At 36.9% G+C, this 12,082-nt stretch overlaps 1 protein-coding gene across 1 annotated transcript in view; it reads left to right on the plus strand.

Moving 5' to 3' along the window:
* DCDC2 (doublecortin domain containing 2) overlaps positions 1–12,082 on the plus strand; it is a 152,783-nt gene that overhangs the window by 124,189 nt on the left and 16,512 nt on the right. Inside the window, exon 8 of the mRNA XM_065886003.1 lies at positions 9,684–9,784. Within this exon, the coding sequence (XP_065742075.1) occupies positions 9,684–9,784 (101 nt within the window). The remainder of the gene's footprint in view (positions 1–9,683; positions 9,785–12,082) is intronic.

Consider the following 12,082-nt stretch of genomic DNA (forward strand, 5'->3'; position numbering starts at 1 on the left):
GAGAACAAGATGGAAATAAGGATAATTTCCAGATTTGGGGGTTGGGTGGAGGTGCCATGTCATGGGATGAGGAATATAGAGGATGAACAGTTTACAGTGGGGACCTGGAGTTCTCTTATGACCATGTTAAGTTTGAGATGCCCATTAGACATCCAAGGCAAGTTGTCAAGTTAGGCAATAGGATATATGAGCTTGGGGACCTATGAAGAGGCTGGTATATTGAATAGATTAGAGAGTTGTTGCCATATTAATGGTATTCAAGCCATCATCAGGATGAGATTATCTAAGAAGCGTGTGTAAATAGAGAAGTAGACTCACGATATAGCTCTGGGGGTACTGCAACACTTAGAAGTTGAACAGAGAAGGATAGGTTGACCAAGAAGACTGAAGAGAAGCATCTGTTGATTCTGCTGAAACCAGAGTGAAATGGAGAAATAGACAGACAGACAAATAGATAGGTAGACAGAAAGAGAGAGAGAAAGATCGCTTGTATTAAAAGCTGCTAAGAGATCAAGTAAGATGAGAACCTAAAGGTGACCATTATGGTCACTGATTTTGACAAGAGCAGTCTTTATGAGATGCTGCTACAGAGGTTGGACTAGGTGTGGGGCTAAGTATGTGGGTAAGGGATGGAGGCAGTGATTTTAGACAGCTTACCATGAGGTGCTCAGCTAGGGTGGGGCATTTTGAGATGAGAAATCATTGCATTATCACTTTTTTCCAAAAACCTACTTTTTCCTACCTATAGAAGAAAAGTTTATTTTTATATGATGTACAGGCATTCTATTATTACATTTACAATGTACAATTAAATTTAGAGGAAGCAAAATTGCTAAGACTCAAACAAGAAATAATTTCATGAGCAGTTGAAAATTATGTTAAAGCTTATTATAAGGGGATTAGAAGAAATCTTGAATGTGTGCCAGACGATTATTGGCACACCAAAATTTCACAGATGGATGGTATATGGCAAAAAGGGACACTTACCTGTTGACATTGGGATCGAGTAAGACTAAACTTCTGTTTTTATGAAAATCCTGAGGGATGCTAAAACTAATCATGTGTCCCATTAGAGGCTAAACCCCCTACCCTAGCTGGCAACTACCCTTAGTGAGTTGTGGTTAGGAGGTCTGAGCTATTTATAGCAATAACTATACAACCATTGCGCATAACGATTGCTGTTATGATCTAAATTTACTGTGCCAGTTTAAACGAGCCGTCGTAATAAAGGGAAAATGTAAGGTTTTGAAGTGCTTGCATAATATTGCCCTCGATGAAAAACTGAATATTTTTGTAAAAACTTAAATTTCTTGTGTAATCTATCCTTGCAAGAAGGTGTTTTAAGTTTTTAATGTTGCACCTTCTTCCATGGAGTGTGTCTTTAGTTGCTTTTTTGTGTGTGATTTTCTTTTTTTAAATTAATTTTTAGTGGAGTATAGTTGATTTAGTTGTGTTAGTTTCAGGTGTACAGCAAAGTGAATCAGTTATACATATACATATACCCACTCTTTTTTAGATTCTTTTCCCATATAGGGCATTACAGAGTATTGAAGAGTTCCCTGTGCTATACAGTAGGTCCTTATTAGTTACCTGTTTTATATTTAGTAGTGTGTATATGTCAATCCCAATCTACCAATTTATCTGCCCCCTCCCCTTTTTAGTTGCTTTTTACCGTGGCACTGACAGAAGGGGAACATATTGTATCGTTCAAATTCTTTACCATTGTATTTTGGCCTTGCTGGCAATTCTTTGGTGTTAATTTTAATTTTCTGGTTTTCAGGCCTGCTTTTGAACTTTCACCTTGAGCGTTCACATAACTTTGAACACTCATCATGAATGTTCATCATATTTTTGAACATTCACACTGGCTCACTGATCTTGGCCCTGGATGAAGTACAGTAGCTCCCCCTTACCTGTGGTTTTGCTTTCTGCAGTCAACTGTGGTTTAAAAATAGTAAATGGAAAATTCCAGAAACAACAGTTAATAAGTTTTATTTTATTTTACTTCTTCAATTTATACATTTTTAGTTTTGTTTTGTGCTTTACATCTTTATTGGAGTATAATTGCTACACAATGGTGTGTTAGAGGGTGCAAGAGGGTTCCCTTTTCTCCACACCCTCTCCAGCATTTATTGTTTATAGACTTTTTGATGATGGCCATTCTGACTGGTGTGAGGTGATACCTCACTGTAGTTTTGATTTGCATTTCTCTAATGATTAGTGATGTTGAGCATCCTTTCATGTGTTTATTGGCAATTTGTATATCTTCTTTGGAGAAATGTCTATTTAGGTCTTCTGCCCATTTTTGGATTGGGTTGTTTGTTTTTTTCATATTGAGCTGCATGAGTTGCTGTATGTTTTGGAGATTATTCCTTTGTCAGTTGCTTTGTTTGCAAATATTTTCTCCCATTCTGAGAGTTGTCTTTTCGTCTTGTTTATGGTTTCCTTTGCTGTGCAAAAGCTTTTAAGTTTCATTAGGTCCCATTTGTTTATTTTTGTGTTTATTTCCATTTCTCTAGGAGGTGGGTCAAAAAGGATCTTGCTGTGATTTATGTCATAGAGTGTTCTGCCTCTCTTTTCCTCTAAGAGTTTTATAGTGTCTGCGTTTACATTTAGGTCTTTAGTCCATTCTGAGTTTATTTTTGTGTATGGTGTTAGGGAGTGTTCTATTTTCATTCTTTTACATGTAGCTGTCCAGTTTTCCCAGCACCACTTATTGAAGAGGCTGTCTTTTCTCCATGGTATATTCTTGCCTCCTTTATCAAAAATAAGGTGACCATATGTGTGTGTGTTTATCTCTGGGCTTTCTATCCTGTTCCATTGATCTATATTTCTGTTTTTGTGCCAGTACCATACTGTCTTGATTACTGTAGCTTTGTAGTATAGTTTGAAGTCAGGGAGCTTGGATCCTCCAGTTCTGTATTTCTTTGTCAAGATTGCTTAGGCTATTCGGGGTCTTTTGTGTTTCCATACAAATTGTGAAATTTTTTGTTCTAGTTCTGTGAAAAATGCCATTGGTAGTTTGATAGGGATTGCACTGAATCTATAGATTGCTTTGGGTAGTATAATTACTTTCACATTGGTGATTCTTCCAGTCCAAGAACATGGTATATCTCTCCATCTGTTTGTATCATCTTTAATTTCTTTCATCAGTGTCTTATAGTTTTCTGCATACAGGTCTTTTGTCTCCTTAGATAGGTTTATTCCTAGGTATTTTATTCTTTTTGTTGCAATGGTAAATGAGAGTGTTTCCTTAATTTCTCTTTCAGATTTTTCATCATTAGCATGTAGGAATGCAAGAGATTTCTGTGCATTAATTTTGTATCCTGCTACTTTACCAAATTTATTGATTAGTTCTAGTAGTTTTCTGGTACCATCTTTAGGATTCTCTATGTAAAGTATCATGTCATCTGCAAACAGTGACAGCTTTACTTCTTCACTTCGGATTTGGATTCCTTTAATTTCTTTTTCTTCTCTGATTACCGTGGCTAAAACTTCCAAAACTATATTGAATAATAGTGGTGAGAGTGGGCACCCTTTTCTTGTTCCTGATGTTAGAGGAAGTGGTTTCAGTTTTTCACCATTGGGAACGATGTTGGCTGTGGGTTTGTCATACATGGCCTTTATTATGTTGACATGTTTTTAATTTCAGGCTGTTCTGAGAAGCGCCGTGAAATCTTGTGCTCTCCCACCTCTTCCCACCTGGGAGGTGAATCATCCCTTTGTCTGGTGTGGCCTGCTCTTTAGATACTTTAGTCTAAAGACTCTCTTGGTTATTAGATTGACTGTAGAGGTATCGCAGTGCTTGTGTTCGAAGTAACCCTTATTTTACTTAATAATGGCCCCAAAGTGCAAGAGTAGTGATGCTGGCAATTTGGATATTCTCTTACTGTGCCTAATTTAGAAATTAAAGTTTATCGTAGTATGTTCATATAGGAAAAAAGATAGTATTTTCAGTGGAAATAATAAGTCAATAGTCAATCTAAGCAAGAAATGGAGAATTTTATTTGAGCCAATCTGTGGATTATAACCTGGAAGACAGTCTCTGAGAGCTCTGAGAACTGTTTGAAGAGGTAAAGGGGGGAGGCCAGTACATATATATGATTTTGACAAAGGGATATATGCAATCAAGCGCTCAGCTTTTTTTTTTTGATTTAATTTAATTTACTTTTTTATACAGTAGGCTCTTTTTAGTCATCAATTTTATACACATCAGTGTATACATGTCAATCCCAATCACCCAATTCAAGCGCTCATCTTGACAGAAGGTTATTGCTAGTTGCGAGGAACAGACATCTTAGTTAATGGTTTTAGTGCTTTTCTAAGTAGGGGAAGATGCAAGAATCCAGGTTCATTGTCCATTAATTACAGCATGGTACCACCAATTTATTATGTGTTCAGATAACATTTAATGATGTGGGAAATGCTCATGATATGATTTCAAAGTTTAAAAATCTCTTGAAATTATATATACATCAGTATCTCAGTTTTATGAGTGTGTGAGAGAGCGAGAGAGAAACTCTGGATCAGGAGATTAGGACGTTTATTTTCTTCATCTTCCAAATTTTCTAAAATGCATGCATGTGTATTAAATAATCTATAATCAGAAAATGCTATTTAAAAATATTTCCCCTGGAAATTCATATTCCCCTATTTTAAATTTTATATAACATTTTTAATAAAAATTCAAGTCCTTTTTCTTATCACAAAGTAACTTTCTTGCTTTTCTTTTTTCCATCACTGTTTATTTCTGTGAATTCCTTTCCAACCTTACTTTCTTGCTCAGTGCTGCTGAAGGAGGTGGCTTACACGTCTCCATTTAGTGGTGAACAAATCCTACACCATGCCTCTACCAAACACTTCTATCTTTGTATTTTCTCTTTTTGTCACCATACTCAATGTTGAGCTTTGTTGATTTGTCTCCTTGCTGTTTATATCATTATGGTTGCCATTTTCCATCTCAGTGCCCTTTCCATTTTATTTGTTATTATTGATCTCTTTCTTCTTTTCTTGTGAAATGTTTATCCTAAAACACATCTGCAAGCCATTCAGAGCTCTGCTTGGATACAGTTAAACGTTTCATTGAATGTGAGCATTAACAATATATTTCTTTGGTATCTGTAGGTTTCTCTTTGTGGTTCCCTTGAAAGCAGGTGCCATACTTGGATGAAAAAATGTTGTCCAAAAAAGTCATGGACATAGGTCATAGTCTACTGAGACCAGCATCTACCTCTAAAGGTTGACTCCAGGGACACTTTGTGGATGAGTATGATTGTTGTCTTCTAAGGTATTTCAGAAGGTAGAAATGAATGTCAGACACACCTTAACTTTCCTTTTTAAACCATTTTGGAGATAACATTTGATAAAATGTGCAACTCTATTTGAAATTAGTTTATTCTGCCTCTATACATTCTCAGAATTATGGACTCCACACGTGAATAAAGTGGAATTTATTTTTCTATCATTTAATTAATGTTTTCTACCATCAATGTAATGTTTATTATTTCCTTGAGTTCTGTGTTCCAGAATTTGATGGAGAGACAAACATCACCTTGCCCTATCCTTGTTGACTCCAATTTTATAGACTTGGATTACTCCCTTTCACTTCTTTTAGGACAGAATAATTGTAAGCTATTTTCCTTGCCCTTTGAAGTGTCTTTCCCTGTACTTTTCTTAGCTCAAGGATTGCTTTGTTGAGCTTGTGACCATAACTATGCATTTACTCCAGGCCAAATACATGAGAACATCATCACATATTCTGTTTTGTTTTCTATATTCTTTTTTCTGATATTGCTGAACTGCAGTTTCATTTGCATCCATGCTCTGAGTTATAAGATGCTATGGAGTTAGGACAGAATCATTAGACCTGCTAGGTGAGCTGTGTCCTTGGGGAGATGGGTTGCAGAGATAACCCAAAATAGCTGCCTATGCAGAAATCATCATTTTGATGATGATTGTGTAGTGATTCCTGTATATATATATATTTTTTTTCAATTAATGTATACACAGGATGATTTAACTGAGAAAACTCTAGTGAATGAAAAATTACCTTGGATTGCTTATGCACACATGAGCTGGTGGAAGGAAAGGATTATTAGGTGACAAGGTTGTTGGCTGAGAGTAAAAACCAGTCTGGGATTAAATTATTGCTGCAGGTAATCCTCAAAATGACAGATGAATGGATAAAGAAGATGTGGTATATATACACAATGGAATGTTAGCCATAAAAACGAATAATGCCAGTTGCAGCAACATGGATGGACCTAGAGATTATCATATTAAGTGAAGTAAGTTAGAGAAAGACAAATATCATATGATATCATTTATATGTGGAATCTAAAGTATGACACAAATGAACTTATTTACGAAACAGAAAGACTCACAGACATAGAAAACAAGCTTATGGTTACCAAAGGGGGTAGTGGCAGGAGGGGGCGGGGAGATAAATTAGGAGTTTGGGATTAACATATACACACTACTATATATAAAATAGTTAAACAATAAGGACCTACTGTATAGCACAGGGAACTATATTCAATATCTTGTAATAGCCTATAATAGAAAAGAATATGAAAAATAGTATATATGTATAACTGAATCACTTTGCTGTACGCTTGAAACGAACACAACATTGTAAATTATACTTCAATAAAAAATGGAATTAATCCATGTAAATTAATCTAACATGTCTAATCAGCTTTGGGGATAGCTCTGTCGTTCCTGGTTTTTGAAAAGGATAGTAGAGAAGTAATTAAAAAGTAATTAAAAGGGAAAATTGTTTCTCTAGGAGAAACAAAAAGGGCTTGAGTTTGGTTATATTTCCTCTCTCTCTTCCTTCCTTCCTTTTTCGCTTGGCTGTACCTTCTAAGCTTCCACTAGGGCTCTGCCATAGCCCTTATGCCTCTTACCTCAGGGTACCTTATTAGTGGTGTGTATGTATTTCTGTCTACTCATTGGTCTGTAAGCAACTGGAAAAAATCTACATCTCATTTATATCCTAGGAGGTCACATCGGCTCATATTGTGCCTTACATATAATTGATCCTCAGCGAAGGTAAAGACATATTTTATGCTTAATTAAGAATGACTTCATAACTTTAACAATATGAAGTATTATCATGGGAAATGTGTTAACTATTTGTGCTCTGGGAAACAAGCTTCCATTTGAGAAATAGAAGGGGTTTTAAGACAAAAGATAAAAACATTTTCTAGACTGTAAGGGTAATCAAATACTGGAATAGATGATCAGAGAAGGAGGTGAAATCTCCATCCCCAGGGATTTTAAATGATTGGGCAGAGAAAACATCCATGCGAATGACTGAAGCATTAGACCTGTCTTGAGGCAAACAGATGGACAGAATGACAAATGGTCCTGTGATTCTTTGATTACTTGGCCTGGAGAAGAGAAGAGGGAGGGAAGACATTAAAACTACTTCAAATATGGAAAACAGCTCTTATTGCTTCCTGTGGGAGAACAAGTCGAAGGAGCTTAACCTAAAGTCTTAGAAATTTGGGTTACTTTTATAGTTAAGGGTTTTAAGACATAGGTTGTGAAAATACTGTGGACACCTTCAGAGTAAAAGATTGATTTGTGTGAGATGTGGAGTCAGCTCTATGATCCTGTTACAGTAAAAAATATTTTTTTATGTTACTCTGAATAGAGAGAATAATTATTTCAGCGTATAACATTCTTTTGGGAAAGGCAAACTTCTAAAAGGAGTATTTTCAAGCACCAAGCATCATCACTGTTTCAGGGCTAGGAGGAGAGAGCAGAGATAATAGGTAGGAAATCCTTCCCATCTAAGTACTTGTACAAGGCTGTGTTATTTTTTTTTTTTTTTTTTTGATGTGTTGGTATTTATTGGAAAGAAACAGGGTCCTCTCACACACCTGAGGGCAGGAAGCGAAGGCAGGTTCTCGGCCGGAGGGGGACGGGGTGTCAAGGCTGTGTTATTTTTTATTTTTTCCCAACACTGGCTTTTTTTCAATCCAACTCTCTTTTATTTATTTATTTTTAATTTTTTTTACTTTTTAACATCTTTATTAGAGTATAATTGCTTTACAATGGTGTGTCAGTTTCTGCTTTATAACAAAGTGAATCAGTTATACATATACATATGTCCCCATATCTCTTCCCTCTTGCATCTCCCTCCCTCCCACTCTCCCTATCCCACCCCTCTAGGTGGTCACAAAGCACCAAGCTGATCTCTCTATGCTATGCGACTGCTTCCCACTAGCTATCTATTTTACATTTGGTGGTGTATATATGTCCATGCCACTCTCTCACTTTGTCCCAGCTTACCCTTCCCCCTCCCCATATCCTCAAGTCCATTCTCTAGTAGGTCTGCATCTTTATTCCCATCTTGTCCCTAGGTTCTTCTGACCATTTTCTTTCTTTTTTTTTCTTTTAGATTCCATATATATGTGTTAGCATACGGTATTTGTTTTTCTCTTTCTGGCTTACTTCACTCTGTTTGACAGTCTCTAGGTCCATCCACCTCACTACAAATAACTCAGTTTTGTTCCTTTTTATGGCTGAGTAATATTCCATTGTATATATGTGCCATATCTTCTTTATCCATTCATCTGTCGATGGACACTTAGGTTGCTGCCATGTCCTGGCTATTGTAAATAGAGCTGCAGTGAACATTGTGGTACATGACTCTTTTTGAATTATGGTTTTCTCAGCGTATATGCCCAGTAGTGGGATTGCTGGGTTGTATGGTAGTTCTATTTTTAGTTTTTTAAGGAACCTCCATACTGTTCTCCATAGTGGCTGTATCAATTTACATTCCCACCAACAGTGCAAGAGGGTTCCTTTTTCTCCACACCCTCTCCAGCATTTATTGTTTGTAGATTTTTTGATGATGGCCATTCTGACTGGTGTGAGATGATATCTCATTGTAGTTTTGATTTGCATTTCTGTAATGATTAATGATGTTGAGCATTCTTTTATGTGTTTGTTGGCAATCTGTATATCTTCTTTGGAGAAATGTCTATTTAGGTCTTCTGCCCATTTTTGGGTTGGGTTGTTTTTTTTCTTGATATTGAGCTGCATGAGTTGCTTGTATGTTTTGGAGATTAATCCTTTGTCAGTTGCTTCATTTGCAAATATTTTCTCCCATTCTGAGGGTTCTCTTTTCATCTTGTTTATGGTTTCCTTTGCTGTGCAAAAGCTTTTAAGTTTCATTAGGTCCCATTTGTTTATTTTTATTTCCATTTCTGTAGGAGGTCGGTCAAAAAGGATTTTGCTGTGATATATGTCATAGAGTGTTCTGCCTTTGTTTTCCTCTAAGAGTTTGATGGTGTCTGGCCTTACATTTAGGTCTTTAATCCATTTTGAGTTTACTTTTGTGTATGGTGCTAGGGAGTGTTCTAATTTCATTCTTTTACATGTAGCTGTCCAGTTTTCCAAGTGCTGTGTTATTAAATCAGTAGCCAGTGGGTGAGGAGAGGCTGGGAAATAGCCCTGCTCTTCTGGGTCAGCCTTGTCTTGGTCACTGAACCTTTTCCCAATGAAAATATAGAAGAATTGGGGGCTACAAAAATCTTGTCAATACAAGGGGAATTAGAATACCTACGAAAAATAATCTTCATTAGGTATTTGACTGTAATTTCAACATTCAGCCACACGATGTCACAATTGGATTTTGATTCTCACTGTGTATTTGTCTCAAATAATAGATGAAGGCGTTTTCAAAGCTGGAGAGGAAAGATCAGAAACGCGGGGGGCTGCAGAAGTCCAAGAAGATGAAGATACTCAAGTTGAGATTCCAATTGATCAGGTAGTCTCCATACCTTAAAAATATGTGTAAACCAAATACTATTTTTCTTTCAAGTTTTGTGTTACCTGCCCTGTGCTCTTCTTATGCAGGTGCGAGTTAAACGCTCTCAGGTGCTAGCTATGTGGCTGAACGACCTTAAAAATAAAACAAAACACCTTCAGTTCTTCCTCGTATTCCCACAAAGAGGAGCTATTTGGACAGAGTCTTTATTATTACAGACAATAGTATATGTTTAATAAACAGCATTGAAGAATGAGGTGGGTTGGAGTTAGGTATGAGAAACACGGCAAAAGTTTGATACAAAAAAGAGTATTGGCTTGGGCGTTTTTAATCTAGAAAAAAGTCCTTCATTTAGAAAAGCAGTTTAAAAGTGCCGTTATTTTCTCTCCTTTAGGGTCCTTGAAATGGCGATGGTTGAAATTTGTTTTTTGTAAAGGAATTGCTTATATAAACGCAGCTCAAATATTTGCTAAGTGTGTATTGATTTTCTTTTTAGGCCAATGGGACACTGTACTTTTAGGAGTGTGTGTGTGTGTACACACATGTGCTTATAGAAGGAACTAAGTAGTGTTCATTCTGGGTAAATGATACAAGAAATAAAAGTTGTTTAGGTTTTTTAATAGAATTCAATCAAGTTTCTTACAATTCTAAGTGGAGGATTGGAATTTAGGTGAGGAGGGGGAATTCATAATCCCAGGCTCAAGGGAATACAAAGTCACCAGGAATTGCCACTTGTTTCCTGACTATTATGTGATATTTCCTTTTCAAAGAGCAAATTTCACAATCCAGCAAATTCCGTAGTTGATGTTCTCAGCTGTATTTGTCTTAACATTGTAGCAGTGAGATTGCTGCCTGATTATTCCACAGGCATTTTCTGTAAGCATCACCTTCCTGATGAAAAGCTTAATGTGTTAAACATCACACAGATTTCAAAAATCCAAGTTATTATTCAGGATTAGCTGCAACTAACAATTTTTCATAAGCTCCAGTTATAGGTATTTTTTTTTTCCCCTGAGGGAAATTGGAATTTTAAGTCTTCGGTGAAGCTATAATTAAATATTATATTTTAAGACAAAGAAGAGAAATCATCACGTATGTACAACACCTAATAGCAGCAGAAACCAAGACTAATTTATATTCCAAAGTCAAAAATACCAAATATCAAGAGAAAGTCATAGCATTATCACCAAAAAGGAGATCTCTTTGTTAATCACTTAGTTTTGAAATCTGTGATCGGTATTTCTTTACTTGTGAGTTTCATGATCACCAGGAAGGGGAGAGCACGAGAGGAATTGATCCCTGATGATACTTGAACAGCCATCCAAAGTGTCTGCAGAGCTTGATTTCTTATTTGACACAAGAGCGCTAGCTTATTAAAATACAAGTATGCAGGAGAGACAGATTAAACAGATTGGTAGGGCTTCCCTGGTGGCGCAGTAGTTGAGGGTCCGCCTGCCGTTGCAGGGGACGTGGGTTCGTGCCCTGGTCCGGGAAGATCCCACATGCCGCGGAGCGGCTGGGCCCGTGAGCCATGGCCGCTGAGCCTGCGCATCCGGAGCCTGTGCTCCACAACGGGAGAGGCCACAACAGTAAGAGGCCCGTGTACCAGAAAAAACAAAAACAAAAACAAAAAAAAACAACCAGATTGGTGAAAGCTGGGCAATATCAACAAATTGAGGTCAGTTTGAAGAAAAGAAAACCAGGTAACAAAAGGTCAGAACTGCTTTCTTCTTTGACCCTATTAGTAATAGAGTTAGGATTGTTTAGCTCATGGGGTTGGCACGAGATGCTTATGAAGTCAGGTCTTAGAGTCATTCTCTCTATGGCCTGGTGGTCTTTTGCTCCATATCCTAAGCAGCTATGTTATAAATATTGTGGAAAACCAAGTGAGAGTGTGGAGAAATTAGTGTAACGCTCCATTATAGTAAGAACCACTCTGAGGACCTGTAATAGCAATAGCTACTGTTTATTCAGTACCTACTGAGTGCCAGGCACTGTACTAGGCACTTTCTCATATAATTGTTATGACAACCCTGTAAGATAGGTCTTATCACCTTCACTTTATGTATGGAAATAAAGTAAGCTCCTATAGGTGGAATTACATGTCCGGGTTTGTACTGTTAAGTAGAGGAATTGGGATTTGAATGCAGGTGTGTCTAACTTCAAAGCACAGGAGTGTTCTGGGGAAGAGTATTAAATGCACTCCTCCCCCACAAAAGCCGATTATTAACCCAAGGAGGGGAAAAATTCCTGCATAAGAAAAGAACTATTATATACTACTTGGCTCAGCTGTAAATG

The sequence above is a fragment of the Phocoena phocoena genome, chromosome 10 (assembly GCF_963924675.1).
Source record: "Phocoena phocoena chromosome 10, mPhoPho1.1, whole genome shotgun sequence".
NCBI lineage: Eukaryota > Metazoa > Chordata > Mammalia > Artiodactyla > Phocoenidae > Phocoena > Phocoena phocoena.